The sequence below is a fragment of the Rattus rattus genome, chromosome 2, assembly GCF_011064425.1.
Source record: "Rattus rattus isolate New Zealand chromosome 2, Rrattus_CSIRO_v1, whole genome shotgun sequence".
Lineage (NCBI taxonomy): Eukaryota > Metazoa > Chordata > Mammalia > Rodentia > Muridae > Rattus > Rattus rattus.
This window is the reverse complement of record NC_046155.1, coordinates 199,408,305-199,427,724: the sequence shown is the minus strand read 5'-3', so window position 1 is coordinate 199,427,724 and position 19,420 is coordinate 199,408,305. Positions and strand designations below refer to the sequence as shown.

General features: G+C 41.1%; 2 protein-coding genes across 2 annotated transcripts; both read right to left on the bottom strand.

Moving 5' to 3' along the window:
• Positions 1-1,368: 1,368 nt before the first annotated feature.
• LOC116893529 lies at positions 1,369-12,716 on the bottom strand. Its single transcript, XM_032895255.1, has 4 exons — positions 12,573-12,716; positions 8,722-9,498; positions 8,474-8,537; positions 1,369-2,216 (listed from the first exon to the last, which is right to left on the bottom strand). Exons 1-4 carry the CDS (start codon positions 12,714-12,716, stop codon positions 1,369-1,371), a joined length of 1,833 nt encoding a protein of 610 aa, XP_032751146.1.
• Positions 12,717-17,503: 4,787 nt separating this feature from the next.
• On the bottom strand, positions 17,504-17,839 carry LOC116894644 (cytochrome c, somatic-like). Its single transcript, XM_032896356.1, has one exon. It carries the CDS (start codon positions 17,837-17,839, stop codon positions 17,522-17,524), a length of 318 nt encoding a protein of 105 aa, XP_032752247.1. The 3' UTR covers positions 17,504-17,521.
• Positions 17,840-19,420: the final 1,581 nt, after the last annotated feature.

The window sequence follows — 19,420 nt, the reverse complement described above, 5'->3', positions numbered from 1 at the left end:
GGTTAAAGAAAGAAAATTGCTACAAGTTTGAAGCCAGCCTGAATGTCATGGCATGTTCCAAATAAATAAATAAAAAGTGATGACAATTTACTGGTCTCATATTTATTTGGGTTGTCTTATACTCATTAGTAAACATTGTTTTTTTTTATTTTTTGACGATGTCTCATAGGCAGTGTGAGCACAGAACTGCATGTGAACACAGAAGCCAGAGCTGTTTTATCCCTGGAGCCAGAATTACAGGTTCATGTAAGCTACCTGACATGAGTCCTGGCAACAAAACTGAGGTACTCTGAAACACTAGGCTATCTCCTCAGTCCCACAGAGTCAACTGTTAGAACTTCATCACTCCACAGAGAAATACTGCACCCTTACTAATCGCCCCTCAACAAAACTCAAGAAACCATTAGTCTAATGTGTGTCACTATGGGTTTGCTTCTTCAGAATATTTCATTAAGTGGAATATCAAAATATATTATTTTGATTGTCTTCCTTAAATGACTATAAAATTCTAAATGCTTAACTCTATATTAAACAGTATACTCCTTCTTATGTTTAATTCTTATTTACAAAAATTGTCCTAGTCATTGCGTAAGCGATACCAAACATTTGTCAACTCATACATATTTAGATTCTTTTAGTATATGAATAATGCTTCTCTGAAAATTCATTTACATTCTTAACAGACATAGTTTATATTTCTTGGATATTTATCTAGAAGTGACATTGATTAATCAAATGACAGGTCTGTAAAGGAACTGTGAATGAAAGGTAGAATTCCCACTACTGCTCCTCTCAAAATGAAAAAGGGAGAACAATGATCTCCCTCTCAATTTCACAGATGCTCAGAAACCATGGACATCATCATCATTATCACCTCATGACACTTTTTCCCACCTTCACACTGATACTTTGTGTATATGAATGTGACAGATGTTATGTGATTATCATGCAGAGGTCAAACCAAAAACTAGTAATGTCACTTCAATACATCTATCATGTGGGTCCTGAGTATCACACTCAAGTTGACAAGCTTACTGGCAAAGATTTTAGCACATTGTGTGATCTTCGGTGCTCTCCTTAAACGTTTCTGAACTGTGATGACTTTCAACAATACATATGGACAGAATATTCAGTGACTGTCTACTCTAAGCTTAATTGTCATTTGTGTTTTGTTATAAGTGCCTTACTTGAATCTTGATCTATCTTTTAAATACATTTTGATCCACAAAGAAACAATGAGTCAAATTCAACCACTTGCTCTTGGTTACACCCCAGAGAACTATCACTTTCTATGGAGCATCGAACACTACCTGTCTTGATGTGCACAGTGGCCTTGCCTTAGCCAGGCAGGGGTATTCTTTTCTGGTTTCAACAGATGATGTAGCATTTGGGGATGAAGATGCCACCCAAAAGTCCAGCAGTGGAGGCCAGGATGGAGAAGATCTCTACCGCCACAGTGGACTTTCCCTGGGCACTGTGGTACAGGGGCAGGAAGGCTGTCCAGACACTGCAGAAGAGCAGCATGCTGAAGGTGAGGAACTTGGTCTCATTGAAGACATCTGGTAGGTCCCTGGCCAGGAAAGCCACAGAGAAGGTACCCCCTGCCAGGAAACCTAAGAAGCCCAGCACACAGAAGAAGGTGGCACCAGAACCTTCCTGGATCACAATGTGCCAGGGCTCTGAGATCATATCCCTGTCTGGGAATGGTGGGGAGGTAGCCAACCACACTCCACAAAGAACAGCCTGTATTAAGGAAGCAATGAGGACGACTGAGGTTGAAGCACCAGGGCTCAGGCACACCTGGATCCTGCTTCCTGGCTTGGTGACTCTGAAGGCCAGGACTACTGTGAGAGTCTTGGCCAGAACAGAGGACACAGCCACTGTGAACACCACAGCAAAGGTGGTCTGACAGAGGAGACAGGTGGTGACAGTGGGTCTCCCAAGGAAAAGCAAGGAACATAGGGAACAGAGGGAAAGAGAGATCAGGAGGAAGTAGCTGAGAGTTCTGTTGTTGGCCCTGACCACAGGTGTGTCTCGATGCTTCAGGAACATTCCAAGTACCAGGAGAGCCAGACCAGCCAGCAAGATTGCCATCAAAGCCAATATGAATCCCAATGGTTCCTCAAAGGCCAGGAAGATCTCTGTCCTGGGAAGGCAATGGTCTCTGGTATGGCTCGAGTACTGCTCCTTGGGACACAAAAGACATCTCTTCGTGTCTATGAGAGACACAAAAACACTATGTCTGTAACAATATAGGAACTTCACTAGCGGTGAAGGAAGGTATCCCAAGTGTTAATTTCTCTTGCAGCCTCTCCAGAAATTAATATATTTATGAATTATTCTCGCTGGCCAGGGATGGGATTGAATAGGGGTACAAAAAATTATGAATAATCTATACCTATTTTATTGGAGGAAGTGGGGGTATTTATGTCTTAAAATGGTATTCCTGTAACACCACTTGGCCTTGAATTGACTGAGTAGCAGATTATCTTGAATTCCTAAGCCTACTTCCTCATCCTCTTAACTAGTGTGATTGTATAATTACACTACTATACCTAACTTATGTGAGTTTGTGTATGTTTATGTTTGTGTGTGTATGTGTATTGGAATCACATGCATGTAGGATCAAAGATTACCATCAGATATTGTTTCTTAGTCACTTCCTACACCTTATTTTACGAATAAAATTTCTTCATATATAGGATAAATTTAATATATTTTTACATTTTGCTATGTATATGTATGTAGGTAGGCTTAGGAATGCCATGGTGTACACTTGGAGGTCAGGACAAATTTTAGAAATTTAATCCTCTGCGGAGAAAGAGGAACACTCCTCCATTGTTGGTGGGATTGCAGACTGGTACAACCATTCTGGAAATCAGTCTGGAGGTTCACCAGAAAATTGGACATTGAACTGCCTGAGGATCCAGCTATACCTCTCTTGGGCATATACCCAAAAGATGCCCCAACATATAAAAAAGACACGTGCTCCACTATGTTCATAGCAGCCTTATTTATAATAGCCAGAAGCTGGAAAGAACCCAGATGCCCTTCAACAGAGGAATGGATACAGAAAATGTGGTACATCTATACAATGGAATATTACTCAGCCATCAAAAACAATGACTTTATGAAATTCGTAGGCAAATGGTTGGAACTGGAAAATATCATCCTGAGTGAGGTAACCCAATCACAGAAAAACACACATGGTATGCACTCATTGATAAGTGGCTATTAGCCCAAATGCTTGAATTACCCTAGATGCCTAGAACACATGAAACTCAAGACGGATGATCAAAATGTGAATGCTTCACTCCTTCTTTTAAAGGGTAACAAGAAAACCCTTGGCACGGAATAGAGAGGCAAAGATTAAAACAGACACAGAAGGAACACCCATTCAGAGCCTGCCCCACATGTGGCCCATGCATATACAGCCATCCAATTAGACAAGATGGATGAAGCAAAGAAGTGCAGGCCGACAGGAGCTGGATGTAGATTGCTCCTGAGAGACACAGCCAGAATACAGCAAATACAGAGGCGAATGCCAGCAGCAAACACTGAACTGAGAATAGGACCCCCGTTGAAGGAATCAGAGAAAGAACTAGAAGAGCTTGAAGGGGCTCGAGACCCCCATATGTACAACAATGCCAAGCAACCAGAGCTTCCAGGGACTAAGCCACTACCTAAAGACTATACATGGACTGACCCTGGACTCTGATCTCATAGGTAGCAATGAATATCCTAGTAAGAGCACCAGTGGAAGGGGAAGCCCTGGGTCCTGCTAAGACTGAACCCCCAGTGAACTAGATTGTTGGGGGGAGGGCGGCAAGGGGGGAGGATGGGGAGGGGAACACCCATAAAGAAGGGGAGGGGGAGGGGTTATGGGGATGTTGGCCCTGAAACCGGGAAAGGGAATAACACTCGAAATGTATATAAGAAATACTCAAGTTAATAAAAAAAGAAAGAAAGAAAGAAAGAAAGAAAGAAAGAAAGAAAGAAAGAACGAACGAAAGAAAGAAAGAAAGAAATTAATTTAATCCTCTCCTTCCACCATGTGGATCTCAGGAGTCCATCTCAGGTTATCAAAGCTAAGTGAATACTCAAACACATTTCACAAGTCTCAACAACTTATTTTTTTAGAATAACTTACTTTATTTTGCTATTTGGGAGTTTTGTCTGTATATATAGAAGGCCATCACATGAATGCCTGGTAGGGGTAGAGGTCAGAAGGTGGCAGCAAATGCCCTCAAACTGTATTTACACATGGTTGTGAGTCACCATGTGGATATTTCTAACTGCTGAGCCATTTTTCTCCATTTCTTTCCACTCTAGTTTTTTAGAAAAGATCTCTCACTGAACCTAGAGATCACTGACTTGACCACATTGAGCAGCAGCTATACATTATGTGAGCTCTTTAGTGGTTCATTTTGTTCTCAATTAGGAAAAAGTCACATTAACAAATGATTTAGACTGAGTCATGCTTCCAATAATTCATTTGTTAAACTCCTATCCATCAGTATCCTGAAATTTCTCATTAAGTTAACCGGAGATGTTGTAATAAAGGCTAAGTGATTTCACCAGGGTAGATGTAGTTCCAACAGGACTGTGATATTAATGAGAAAGGGTAGTTGGGACAGGGTGTAACGGCAAATAATTTAATTTTAGCACCTGAGAGGCAGACTAAGGTAGATATCTTTCAGTTCATAGACTGGTCAAAAAGGAGAGTTCAATGCCAGCCAAGCTGTATGATAAAATCCTGTCTAAAAGTCAAAGAACAAACTGAAAAGAGTGCAGTAAGACAGACAGGCATGCACACATGCACTCAGGCACACCCTCAGACTCAATCCTCAGGCAAAATCAACCATAATGGCAACTTCATCTTACATTTCCAGCGTTCAGCATACAAAGTAGTAAGTTCTGCAGAAAAACAATCCAGAATATGGTAGTCTGTTTCAATTCAACCACAAAGATGAACCTCACTAATACAAAAAACAAAGTCACAATACTTCCACCATGAGGTTTAAAAAACAAGTGATATGGTCACTTGATTTTTTGACAAAGGAGCCAAATCCATCCAATGGAAAAAAGATAGCATTTTCAGCAAATGGTGCTGGTTCAACTGGAGGTCAACATGTAGAAGAATGCATATCAATCCATGCTTATCACCCTGTACAAAGCTTAAATCCAAGTGGATCAAGGACCTCAACATCAAACCAGACATACTCAAACTAATAGAAGAAAAATTGGGGAAGCATCTCGAATACATGGGCACTGGAGAAAATTTCCTGAACAAAACACCAATGGCTTATGCTCTAAGATCAAGAATCGACAAATGGGATCTCATAAAACTGCAAACCTGTAAGGCAAAGGACACTTTTGTTAGGACAAAACGGCAACCAACAGATTGGGAAGAGATCTTTACCAATCCTACAACAGATAGAGGCCTTATATCCAAAATATACAAAGAACTCAAGAAGTTAGACCGCAGGGAGACAAATAACCCTATTAATAAATGGGGTTCAGAGCTAAACAAAGAATTCACAGCTGAGGAATGCTGAATGGCTGAGAAACACCTAAAGAAATGTTCAACATCTTTAGTCATTAGGGAAATGCAAATCAAAACAACCCTGAGATTTCACCTCACACCAGTGAGAATGGATAAGATCAAAAACTCAGGTGACAGCAAATCCTGGTGAGGATGTGGAGAAAGAGGAACACTCCTCCATTGTTGGTGGGATTGCAGACTGGTACAACCATGCTGGAAATCAGTCTGGAGGTTCCACAGAAAATTGGACATTGAACTACCTGAAGACCCATCTATACCTCTCTTGGGCATATACCCAAAAGATGGCCCAACATATACCAAAGACAAATATTCCACTATGTTCATAACCTTATTTATAATAGCCAGAAGCTGGAAAGAACCCAGATGCCCTTCAACAGAGGAATGGATACAGAAAATATGGTACATCTACACAATGGAATATTACTCAGCTATCAAAAACAATGACTTTATGAAATTCATAGGCAAATAGATGGAACTGGAAAATATCATCCTGAGTGAGGTAACCCAATCACAGAAAAACACACATGGTATGCACTCACTGATAAGTGGCTATTAGCCCAAATGCTTGAATTACCCTAGATGCCTAGAACACATGAAACACAAGACGGATGATCAAAATGTGAATGCTTCACTCCTTCTTTAAAAGGGGAACAAGAATACCCTTGGCAGGGAATAGGGACGCAAAGTTTAAAACAGAGGCAGAAGGAACACCCATTCAGAGCCTGCCCCACGTGTGGCCCATACATATACAGCCACCCAATTAGACAAGATGGATGAAGCAAAGAAGTGCAGGCCGACAAGAGCTGGATGTAGATTGCTCCTGAGAGACACAGCCAGAATACAGCAAGTACATAGGCGAACGCCAGCAGCAAACCACTGAACTGAGAACGGGACCCCCGTTGAAGGAATCAACTTAAGTTTTTTTTTTTTTATTACCTTCAGTATTTCTTATATACATTTCGAGTGTTATTCCCTTTCCCGATTTCTGGGCAAACCCCCCCTCCCCTTCTTTATGGGTGTTCCCCTCCCCATCCTCCCCCCTTGCCGCCCTCCCCCAAACAATCGAGTTAACTGGGGGTTCAGTCTTAGCAGGACCCAGGGCTTCCCCTTCCACTGGTGCTCTTACTAAGATATTCATTGCTACCTATGAGGTCAGAGTCCAGGGTCAGTCCATGTATAGTCTTTAGGTAGTGGCTTAGTCCCTGGAAGCTCTGGTTGCTTGGCATTGTTGTACATATGGGGTCTCAAGCCCCTTCAAGCTCTTCCAGTTCATTCTCTGATTCCTTCAACGGGGGTCCCGTTCTCAGTTCAGTGGTTTGCTGCTGGCATTCGCCTCTGTATTTGCTGTATTCTGGCTGTGTTTCTCAGGAGAGATCTACATCCAGCTTCTGTCAGCCTGCACTTCTTTGCTTCATCCATCTTGTCTAATTGGATGGCTGTATATGTATGGGCCACACGTGGGGCAGGCTCTGAATGGGTGTTCCTTCTGCCTCTGTTTTAAACTTTTCGTCCCTATTCCCTGCCAAGGGTATTCTTGTTCCCCTTTTAAAGAAGGAGTGAAGCATTCACATTTTGATCATCCGTCTTGAGTTTCATGTGTTCTAGGCATCTAGGGTAATTCAAGCATTTGGGCTAATAGCCACTTATCAGTGAGTGCATACCATGTGTGTTTTTCTGTGATTGGGTTACCTCACTCAGGATGATATTTTCCAGTTCCAACCATTTGCCTATTTAATTTCATAAAGTCATTGTTTTTGATAGCTGAGTAATATTCCATTGTGTAGATGTACCACATTTTCTGTATCCATTCCTCTGTTGAAGGGCATCTGGGTTCTTTCCAGCTTCTGGCTATTATAAATAAGGCTGCGATGAACATAGTGGAGCACGTGTCTTTTTTTATGTGTTGGGGTATCTTGTGGGTATATGCCCAAGAGAGGTATAGCTGGATCCTCAGGCAGTTCAACGTCCAATTTTCTGAGGAAGCTCCAGACTGATTTCCAGAATGGTTGTACCAGTCTGCAATCCCACCAACAATGGAGGAATGTTCCTCTTTCTCCACATCCTCGCCAGCATCTGCTGTCACCTGAGTTTTTGATCTTATCCATTCTCACTGGTGTGAGGTGAAATCTCAGGGTTGTTTTGATTTGCATTTCCCTTATGACTAAAGATGTTGAACATTTCTTTAGGTGTTTCTCAGCCATTCGGCATTCCTCAGCTGTGAATTCATTGTTTAGCTCTGAACCCCATTTTTTAATAGGGTTATTTGTCTCCCTGCAGAATCAGAGAAAGGACTGAAAGAGCTTGAAGGGGCTTGAGACCCCATATGAACAACAATGCCAAGCTACCAGTGCTTCCAGGGACTAAGCCACTACCCAAAGACTATACATAGACTGACCCTGGGCTTCAACCTCATAGGTAGCAATGAATAGCCTAGTAAGAGCTCCAGTGGAAGGGGAAGCCCTTGGTCCTGCCAAGACTGAACCCCCAGTGAACGTGATTGTTGGGGGGAGGGTGGTAATGGGGGTAGGTTGGGGAGGGGAACACCCATATAGAAGGAGAGGGGGAGGGGCTATGAGGATGTTGGCCCGGAAACCGGGAAGGGGAATAACAATCAAAATGTAAACAAGAAATACTCAAGTTAATAAAGAAAAAAAAGTAATTTCTCATATTCTCAGACATTCTCACAAATATGTACATAGTTGTGTGCACTGTGCACACCTACATCATATGCCTGCATGCTGAGGTACATAACCCTGCCACACATGCACATGCACTCATATACATGTATATATATATATATATATAATAACATTTGATGTATCATTGAGATTCTGATTTTCAACATGCCTGTACTAAAAACGTTCGCAGTAGCTCAAATTTGGGACACAAAAAAGGTTACTATTTTACGAAAATTAAATGTACTAGGCAACTTAAGGTTGTACAGAGGTAACCCCATAGGGACTGGATTCATCTGAAATCAAACACAGAGCCTGGATTCCTTCTGCAATGCAATTTCTATGGTGGCTTATCAGTGCGAATATGGGACATCCTTGCAAAAGCATATAATATGCTGTACTTCTACAGCTTTGTAAAAAGCATTATAATTCTTCCCCCAACCATCCCTGAACCATCCACTCCACACATGTCTCTCTCACCTGCCAGTGATGGAAGTCCTGGGGATTTGTGCCTTTCCCATCCTGGTGCAGGGCATGGGCAATGCTGTAGACAGCTGTGTAAGCAGCATCAATTTTACTCACTTCTGGGAAAGGATGAGGTTTGTTCTTCAGACTCTCATTGCCTGAGCAGACCTGGACACCCTCGGTCACTGTGCTGTTCTGGTAGGGCCATGTACAATCAAATGTATACTCCCAGAACTTCTTTATAAAAATGTCTTCTGGGGTCTGGTTGGGATGCAAGTGAGCAAAGAACTCAGGGAAGCCAATTGCCCTGCTGCTGTGATACAGAAGGCCAAATGTGCCTTGCAAGACCTGAGAAACACCTGGAATGCTCAGACTGAGTGTCATGTGCAGAGGGTCACTGCTGACCCATACCTGCCCTGAGACAGAGGCAGCCAGTAAGCCAGACAAGATGAGCTGGAAATCTGAATTGCTTAAGAAAACCAGAACAACTCTGGCTGTACATTTCTGCATCTTCTGGACAGTCTCTTCAATCTTCCCCAAGGACTGTTGGGAAGGGACATGGAGGTGAAACTCAGTGCACACACTGGCTGCACTCAGCTGCTGAGTGGCCAGAGAACTGGCCTGCTGTCCAAAGTCATCATCTTGAGCCAGAATGATCACCCAGGACCACTGAAAGTGAATTATCAGCTGAGTAAGTGCATGACAGGATGTGAGATCACTAGGCAGTGTCCGAAGGAAGGACGGAAACTGGATCTTGTCACTTAGGCTAGGTAGGGAAGATGAATAGCTGATCTGTCAAGGAAGAGACAGGCAATAAGAGAGTAGATGAGGTCAAGGACTCAGGAGCACGATTATGGTATGAATGGAATGTTGGAAGGATGAGGCTGAAGAGAAGGCTCTGCAGTTCCAGCACTTGTTCAACTTGTAAAGTACTCCAGTTAAACTCCCAACACCCACATGTAGTGGCTCACAACTGTTTGTAACTCCAGCCCCAGGAAATCTGACTTGCTTCTGGCTTCCTCTCACACCTGTTGCATAGATTTGCACAGACATACACACATACACAAAAATGTATATTGCAATCTAAAGCATAACAAATTTTATGAAAAATGAAAATAATGTGTCACTCTACCAGTGCCAACCCTAGTTTCTTTGAAACCACTGATAAAAGAGACACACACAGTTGTTCCTTCTCAACTTGCATTTGGACACAATCGCTGGACACTCCTATCTCCCACCTGGAAAAGAGGTGCCACAGGTCACACTCCTCCTGAGACCTCACTGAAGCATGGTGAACTCTACTCTCTAATCTCTTTCATCTTTCTGTCTCTTTTCCTCCAGGGACCTGGATGTCCCACCAATATCTTATACCCAGCAATTTATTCATGGCTTCTTTACTGACAGATCAAGAACCAATTGGGAGCAAGACAGCATAAGAACCAACCCTACAATAATGTTTTGAGAAAGATCCTGATCCTTCCAAGTAGCTGTGTGCCCTACAATAGCTGATCACCACAGACTGCCCTGTAGCTTCTCAAAAGAAGCCCAGAACCATATCTTTACTATCAGCATCTGTCCTTCCAACTGCCCACTGCTATATTTGTTTGCAGCACCTCAGCAAGGCTTGGTCTTCTCCTTTCATTTGCATGCAGCTGTTAGAACATTCTTTAGAAAATTCATGTGTATGTGTGTGTGTTTGTGTATGCGTGGGGGTGTGTGTCTTTGTGTGTGTCTGTGTGTGTGTCTGTGTGTATGTGTCCTAATGTATGTCTACCTGTCTGTGAGGATGCATATGTAGACATAGAAGAGAAATTATGGGGACTGGTTTTCTTCCTCCACCTAGTGAGTTCCAGAGCCTCAAATTCAAATCATCAAACTTGCTAGAAAACACCTTAGCCCAATGAGCCACCTTGCTGCACCTCCTAAGAATGAATGAATTATAGGTTCTTATCAGACTATCATTGTGAGGGTTTCCAAATTTAAGAGAAATAGGAATCTGCTCTATCATTTTGTCAAAGAGGAGGTGTTAATATGTTCAGAAAACAGAGAGTACTTGGATATGTGACGAGTGGGTTCTGTGTCTGTTGAGGTTTGGTCTGGTCTACTGTGCTCTGGTGTGGTCTGGTCCCATGTGGTCAGGTCTAGTGTGTTCTCTTTGGTTTTGGGAGGCACTGAATGTGACTGGTCAGTCTCAGAGTATGAGTGAAAACCTTCTTCTACAAAATGTGTAAAGTTTGTACTGTCTTAAGACAAAGGCCATAGCATCTAGTAGCTTCATGTGGAAGGAAAAGTCTCCATCAAACTCATGCAGACGGTCTTGCGAGGTCTTGTTATGTTTTGATTTTGAGTAAGTAATGATCATTTCTATGTATTAGTTTGTCCCATGAAACACACATTACTAGTTGAAAACAAATTATATTTTAATACAAATATTGGGTCAAACATAGACTAAAAGCAATTCATTGATTCTTAGAAACTCAGTATTTTATTATTATCTACAAAAGAGTGTTTTGCCTGTATGTATGATCTGCACCACATGTGTGTCTGCTAGCCTTCCAGGACAGAAGAGGGAATATCATGTCTGGAAATGGAGTTACAGATTCATCTAAGACACCATGTGGTTGTTGGGATTTGAAATTTTTCTAAAAGAGCACCCAGTGATCTTCAACTCTGAGCCATATCTCCAGCCATGAAATTCAAATTTAACTAAATTTATTTTGCAGCCCTACAAGTTGAAATTCAAGAAGTCCCTTTAAAATAGTCAATATATCAAATTTCTGTTCTGAGCATAATAGTGTGCAGTCCTCAGAAATCTGAGGAAAAGTGATCAAGAGTTCAAGGGCAACCTATGTTACACAGAGATGCTACCTACACACACACACACACACACACACACACACACACACACACACACACAATACACACCTGAAAAAGACAGAAACAAAGTTTGTTTTGGGGTGTGTGATCATATACAGAAAAGTGAAATGAAATATCTACTAATTTAAATATGCCTAACATGAGGGATATCAAGATGGCTAACAGCACTTGCTACAAAATCATAATAGGAGCTCAGGTGCTAGTGTTCCTGTAACAAGTTGGGCATCCTCTTCATAACAGTATCCTTAGCTCCAAGAGGTGTGCACACAGGACACTAGGTGGAGCTTTCAATATTCCAGTCTGGTCAAGAAATCATGGGCTGTAGGTTCAGGAAGAGATCTTGACTCAAGGGATAGGTGAGGAATGATGAAGGAAGCCTCTTCTAGACTCCTCAGATATGCAAAGGTTCATTGTACACACACACACACACACACAAACACACACACACACATACTTATTTAAAGACACGGACAGAGTTACTCTACCTCTCTAATAATAATTGATTGATGGATTGATTAATAGGGTGATGAAGATATGGCTGAATGGTTAACATTACTTGGTACTCTTTGAGAGGACCCAAGTTTAATTTCCAGCACCCTCAGGACACATAAAAGTTATATAGCCATATGAACTACATTTTTGTAGTTCTTATGTTCACAAGCACCAGAGATTCGTGTGGTACACGCACACACAAACACACACATATAAAAATGGCAAAATATGCAATACATATAAACTAAAAATCAGTAAATCTATAAAATATATTTCAAATAATAAAAATGAAATTGTCTCACTATTCTTTTCAATGGAGAGGAATGATAATTTTTTCTAAACTATATATACATGGAGGAGAGAATCACGTTGGACATTGAGAATATTCAGGGAACCTGACTCCTCAGTAGAGCTGCTCACTACTGTGACCAACACCATCATTATCACTATCATCACATTCACCACATTCCCTAAGAATAAGGCTTTAAGCAACTCACCTGGGAAAACTTGTACAGCCCCAGAAGTCTGGCCATGGATACAGACAGGGATGACCGTGTGTCCCCGACCAAGGCAGCCTGTGGAGAGCCATGCCGGCATGTGTAGTTGGGGATGGGCTCCTCCTGCCCTGTGAGAAAGCCCATCGTCTCATAGAGGGCTCCATGAACTGAGTCACCAGAGTTTCGAATGGAGAAGCCCAGTGTTAAATTGGGCAACAACTGAGCACTCTTATTAATCTCCTCGATGGCAAAGACAAAACTCTGTGCCACCCGGTAACCCCACCTGGAGACACTGAGGGAAAAAGAAGCCCACATTTATCACTCATTATGGGACATATTCGAACAAGAATGAACACTGTGACCCAAGGGATCTGAGTAAAGACATACACCTCCTCAAATATTTGTACAGAGATGTGCACACGAGCCCCGTTCAGAAGAGTCAAAGGGGAGCCACAGGGAAGATAGAGACAGTAATCACAGGGAGAGTTTCAGAAGACAGTGAGCTGTGTTGGTGACCCACTTGTTCAATCCCACCACTCAGGACGAAAAAGGAGAATCAGAAAACAAAACGTGATCTACATAGCTAGTCTAAGGAAGCTAGACCTACACAGAGAGACTCTGTTTCAAGGAAACAAGGAAAATAAATCTATCAAATAGTATGGTTGGTTTTAATTATGGCAATTATCATCTGTGTCAGATTTTCTGTCATTAAGAGCCAGAAGATATGTGAATGAGAAGTGAAATGCTCCCTTTAAAACATGACTCAGACACTGCATGCATGTGAGCCTATCAACAGTCAATCATTCACTGGCAATCTCTTTGCCTGGCCTATTTTCTTGTTTAACTATTGGCAACTGATATATTTTGGGTTTAAAAATGTCATTGTCTTTATTCATGTCACTAACAAGTGAATCCACTAAGCTGTAATGGACATTTCAGACCCCCATAATTTCAAGCCACAGACAACAACCTTGGGTTAAATTAGTGGGTACTAAACAAAAAGGCTGGAATGTAGAAAAGGGACCTTCACTATCAAGGAGGAAATGACAGGTATGGAAAGAAAATAAGAGGGGCTGGGAGGAATGAGAATAAATTAAATGTAACATAAAAATATGAAATCATCAAATAGCAAATCTAATAAAATATTAAACCATCACCAAATTAATCAATAAATTACATGTGTATATTTATTTATATAATTATTCAAATGCAACAATAATAATGATTGAAGAATAAAAGGCCATGAATTTAGAAGAGAGTGCATATGGAAATGTTTAAGGAAGGAGAAAAAGATATAGATAAGATAGATAGATGATAGATAGATAGATAGATAGATAGATAGATAGATAGATAGATTAATAGATATACATATACATGTGGATGGGGGTGTTAAGACAGGGTCTCTCTGTGTAGTCTTGATTGTCTGGAATTCACATAGATCTGCCCACCACTTCCTCTTGAGCACTGTGATTAAAGGCAAGCTCTAATACATCCAACTGATGTTACATTTTAAATAAATTTTTTTAATTGTTATTGTTGAGAGTAGACTTTTTTCTTTTAAGTTTGAGTCTCCATATCACTTAACCTGACCTCACTAATTATGCAACGGAGATTGACCATGAACTTCTTTTATGTGTATATGTGTATGTATGAATATATGTCAACTGTCACCTTCTAATGTATTCTACAACAATGCTCACCATGTGTATGTGTGTGTATCTGTGTGTCTGTGTGTCTATGTATTTGTGTGTGTGTTCATGTGTATATGTGTGTATGTGTATATGTGTTTATTTCTGTGTAATGTGTATGGGTATAGTTTCCTCTGAGGTTGTAAAGGCTGATGGGATATCTGAATAGCTTTCTCAATTTCTTCTTCATCCTTTAAAATCATTATTCTGTGCACATGTGTTTTAATAGACCCACACATACTACAACATGTGATCCAGTTCTCTTCCTCCACCTTTATGTGGGTTCCAGGAAGAGAACATTCAGGTCATACATCAGGCTTGCAGGCTAAAGACTTAATCCCATGAGCCTTCTCCTCTCCAACTTACGTTTTCTGGCAGGTTGCCTCACTAAACCTGTACTCCATCCATTCAGCTAGGCTGATGGCCATCAATCTTTAGGAATCCACTTGTCTCTAAGTTCCTAACAAAGATTACAGATGTTCAACATATTAAGCTTTCATGTAGGTTATTAGAATCCAAACTCTGGCTTCAATCTCACACAAAAGACCCTTCTCCAACTCAGGCATTTCTCCAGCCCGTATAACCTTAACTCACTCTCCTGTTGCAACTATCACATTAGACTTTAAATGTTCACATCTCCAAAACTTGAGTGTGTAAATGAAGTATTTGTTGATGAGATTGATTAATCACTCTATAGTATATACAGTTTTGAAATATTGCATTGTACCCAATACATGCATACAACTATTAATCATTAACATAAGGAATAGCATGGGACACAGTTATGATGGCACACACTTGTGATTCCAGCACTCAGGTGTCAGCAGGAATATAGTGACTGCTACAATAGTCTCATCGACAGAGACTGACAGAAACTGTTTACAAAGAAGAAGCAGAAGAGGAAGGAAGGAAAGAAGAAAAGAAGGAAGGAATAGGAGGAAGAGGAAGAAGAAAGAAATAAAAAAGAAAGAAAGAAAAGACAAACATAGCTGTAATCCTGTTTGAAGATAGCCTGAAATTCACAAGGTGTTCCACAGTAGTTATAGCACAAAGGGAGATACAGTTGCACATACAAATAAAAATCATTTAAAGTGATTTTAAATGTGAAAATACAGAAATAAAGGACTCTAGCATTTGTGGTTGAATACAGAATGATGGTGGTTTCTTTAGGAAACACTCTTTTCAACTACTTTTAACTCAGGTCAAATTTTATATACTTAAATATTGCCTGAAATTAGCAATGCTCCTACCTGAGGTTCATGAGTCCTAGGGGTAAAGTCATATACCTATACTAAGCCATCGTTGCAAATTTTAAAGGTAAATGTAAACATTCACAAAAGGAATACTAATGACAAATGCTAGACAACTACTCTCTGCAACAGGACATTTGAAAGGGTGGGTCAAAAATGAACACAAAATGACTGTAGATATGGCTCAGTTCATGGAGTTAGGTCCTCATACACTAAATGTGGTAGTGTACCCTATAACCCCAGGACTCTAAAGGTGGAGGCAGGATAATTCGAAATTCAATGTCATCCTTGACTTCCTAGTGAACTAGAGGCAACCCAGGACTCTTAGAAAAAAAATAACAAAAGCAATATATTATAGAGGAAATGGGAGGCTGATAAATTTTGATATAGGTATTAATTACACAATTACTCATTTAACAAATGCCTACCTGAACCCTATTTTAAGAAGCAAGGATATAAAAGGATCGAGAATCCACACCTGACCTGTAGGACTCATATAATTCTGTCGGTACATGAGCACCTAAATTTCTGTCTGGTACAAATCAGAAAAAAGGAGAGAGGAGATGTAAAAGGGAGAGCAGCAGAACTACTGCGTTTACACAGAGAAAGGTCAAGGTCATCTAGATGGGATTTTGAGACGGAACTCTAACCCAAGGCTTCACACGAACTTTGAAAGCTGCCTCTCACTTTCAGAGGCCCCTACCCCATGTCCAGCACTTACCTTGAAGCCTGCAGCCCAGTTGGTGGGGCAGTGAAATTAGACAGGGTACCATCAGAGAAGTGAAAGATGGAGAAGCTGCCCCCAACTATTACATCTCCAGGACGATCAAAGTGAGGACTCTGCCTTGGCAACATCCAGGCTCTTAGTCCAGAAAGAGCAGACCCAGGGAGACAGCCAAAGAGAGCAAAAAGGAAAGTACACAACCACATGCCTCCTAGAAGTCAGACATCCAAGAAAAGGACAGCCCCACGTGGGACATTGGCTAGCATTGTAGGAGGATTTTATCTTGGAGATTGCCCTTGATCAAGGGTCTGAGGGTAAGACCACACTGGAAACTATAATCTAATGAGTTACAGGGAGGATATTGATCATTCATTAGAAGAGGTGAGTGGACAGTAAATCCCAGAGCCATTAAAAGTTGTTTCCCCTTCTCTTGAGGTTTCCTAGCATCTCTTTATCCAGGGTCAAGGATCTGGGCATCATCTGCCAATTACAGGAGGGGTGACAATGGGACTCACTGTCTCCTGGGAAACTTGCAAGTCCAAAAATAGTTGTGGACTGGGTGCCTAGGGCAATGTTTTGGAGAAACAGGAAAGAGACAGGTGGGTACAAGAAGCAAATATCCCAGTAGCAGAAATATGATGTTTGGCACAAATTTCATAAACTATACTCACTGTGTTGTCCACCACTCCACCATATTTTTGTACTAGGTAAATTCTTCAATTCAATTTTTTAAGTGTTAAATACTCTTTATTTGATATTATACATAAACCACAGTAAATGCCTTTCAGTGTTGAAAGGCAGCATCATTGATGTAGGGAATTCTAATTAAAACAGCATTGTCAAAAATAGTTCCGTCCTGGTGTTTAGCATTGCCTGTCAGAGGCCAGTGAACACACACTGAAGCACAGGTGAGTCTTCTTGTTTCTGAGACAGTGATAGAATTTTCCCAGGATTTAAACATATTCATATACCCAGTTATATAAATCTAAGTATAAAACCATTCAATAGGTTTGAGGCGACACCCCCATTTTTATGTAAAGTAAAACATTACTAATTAAGTTCAGTCTTATCTTGAGAAAGGGAGAGCAGTAATAGCATGTATACAACTGGAAGTGTTACTTTAAAAAAGATCATATCCACTTTATGACAAGTCAATTTTACTTGAATCGGGGCTGTCCAACAAAAATATTGTTAGCCATTCATGATCTGAATTTGGTGTATGAATTAAATTATGGTATACATTAAAATCCATGAGACGTATGTTTTGTACTAAATAAGGCAGTGGAATTATTCATTAGTAGCCTTTTTAAGATAAGCTATTAGGTCCGCCCTTTCTCCCTTCTTCTTAATTCCAGCGAAGATCATTTTTGTTCCAGGGATGTACTTTTTGGGATTTTCCAAATACTCCATCAGGGTATCCTCTCCCCAGGTGATGCCTTTGTTCTTGTTGGCATCTGTGTAAGAGAATCCAGCAGCCTGGCCTGTCTTCTGCCCAAACAGACCATGGAGGTTTGGTCCAGTCTTATGCTTGCCTCCTTTTTCCACAGTGTGGCACTGGACACACTTTTGAACAAAAACCTTCCTTCCTTTTTCAACATCACCCATTTTAAATTCGGTTCGGGCTGGTCAACACCACAAACGATCAAACTCTTGGGGAGATGTCCGGCTCTCTAGCCCAAGGACATGCCGGCCTGCGCCTATGTACTGGTGTCAATGCAACCACTTCAATTCAAATTTTATGGTCTGTGCAGTACCTTAAGGACTTTTCACAAATATTCAATAATAGAGAATTTGGACCTACAAGAAATAACTTCAGAAAACAAAAAATTGGTCACTGTGGAGTCATGACCAATTCACCCTGGCTACTAAGCTATTTTCCTGTTTTTGGAAACAAATCCCAAGGTTGGCAAAAGAGTTCAGATGGGAAAAGTCACTTGATATGCAAACCAAATGAGTTATATTTGATTGCAATGCTCACACATAGGTAGAAAAAGAGAAGTAAATCTCCAAAAGTGTCCTCTGACTCCCCAGGTAAGCCATGCCATGCTCACCAATGTGAAAGCACATGAGTGGGCACACAAATGTATATACACACACACTACATACATACACATTAGATAATTTTTATGTAAAAAGAAAAATTGCAAACACAGTTATTCCAAATGATATATATAATTTTCTAACATAACCATAATCCCATTCTTCAAGTTTACAATAAGAGTCAAAATGATGTCTCAGCACCTCAGCAAGTAAAGACACTAGATGCTAACCGTCATGACCCCAATTAAATCCACAAGTCCCACTTAATTGGGGACAGAAATCACTTCTGCAACTTATCCGCTAATGTCCACATATTTGCTATTGTACTTGCATATCCAAAAGATAAATGCAAAGACAAAAGCAATACAAACAAGCACATCAATCATCAATGATTAAATATAAAATTAGAAAAAATAAAATATAGGGCACTCGAGCAGCAGGTCCCCTGCAGTCCAGAAACCAACCTAACCTGAAGGGATCAGGTCAACAGTTCTCTGTTCCCAAATCCAATGGGAGGGAAAGCTAAACCTTCAGAGGGGCAGACACAACTGGGAAGCCAGAAGAGACTACACATTTCTGTAGTCCAGAGGAAAAAACTTAATGGCATCTGGGACCCCAGTTCACGGGGCCGCTGGGAAAAGGCGGCACAGGCCCTCCTGGTTGCCGCCCTCACGGAGAGCTCAAAGGCAGATACCCAGAAGACACTTCAGCCGCAAAACCACACGTAAGACCAACTTTTCTTCTCCAAGCAACATGCCTGGTGGACTCAGGACACGGCCCACAGGAAAACCTGAAGACCAGTAGACAGGAAAGACTACACACCCAAAAGTAGAACACTCTCTTCCCATAACTGGCTGAGAGAAAACAGGAAAACAGGTCTATAGCACTCCTGACACACAGGCCTATAGGACGCTCTAGCCACTGTCAGAAATAGCAGAACAAGGTAACACCAGAGACAACCTGATGGCAAGAGGGAAGGACAGGAAACCAAGCAACAGAAACCAAGACTACATGTCATCATCAGAGTCCAATTCTCCCAACAAAGCAAACACTGAATGTCCAAACACACCAGAAAAACAAGATCTAGATTGAAAATCACATTCGATCATGATGCTGGAGGACTGCAAGAAAGACATAAAGAACTCC

Excerpts from the sequence above, each read along its gene's own strand:
- LOC116893529 (XM_032895255.1), bottom strand. The coding sequence starts at position 12,716 with ATGGGCTTTCTCACAGGGCAGGAGGAGCCCATCCCCAACTACACATGC. Across the intron at positions 9,499-12,572 it reads GGCTGTACAAGTTTTCCCAG|ATCAGCTATTCATCTTCCCT; the intron begins GTGAGTTGCTTA and ends CTTCCTTGACAG. Across the intron at positions 8,538-8,721 it reads AGGACTTCCATCACTGGCAG|ATGAATCCAGTCCCTATGGG; the intron begins GTGAGAGAGACA and ends GTTTGATTTCAG.
- LOC116894644 (XM_032896356.1), bottom strand. The coding sequence starts at position 17,839 with ATGGGTGATGTTGAAAAAGGAAGGAAGGTTTTTGTTCAAAAGTGTGTC.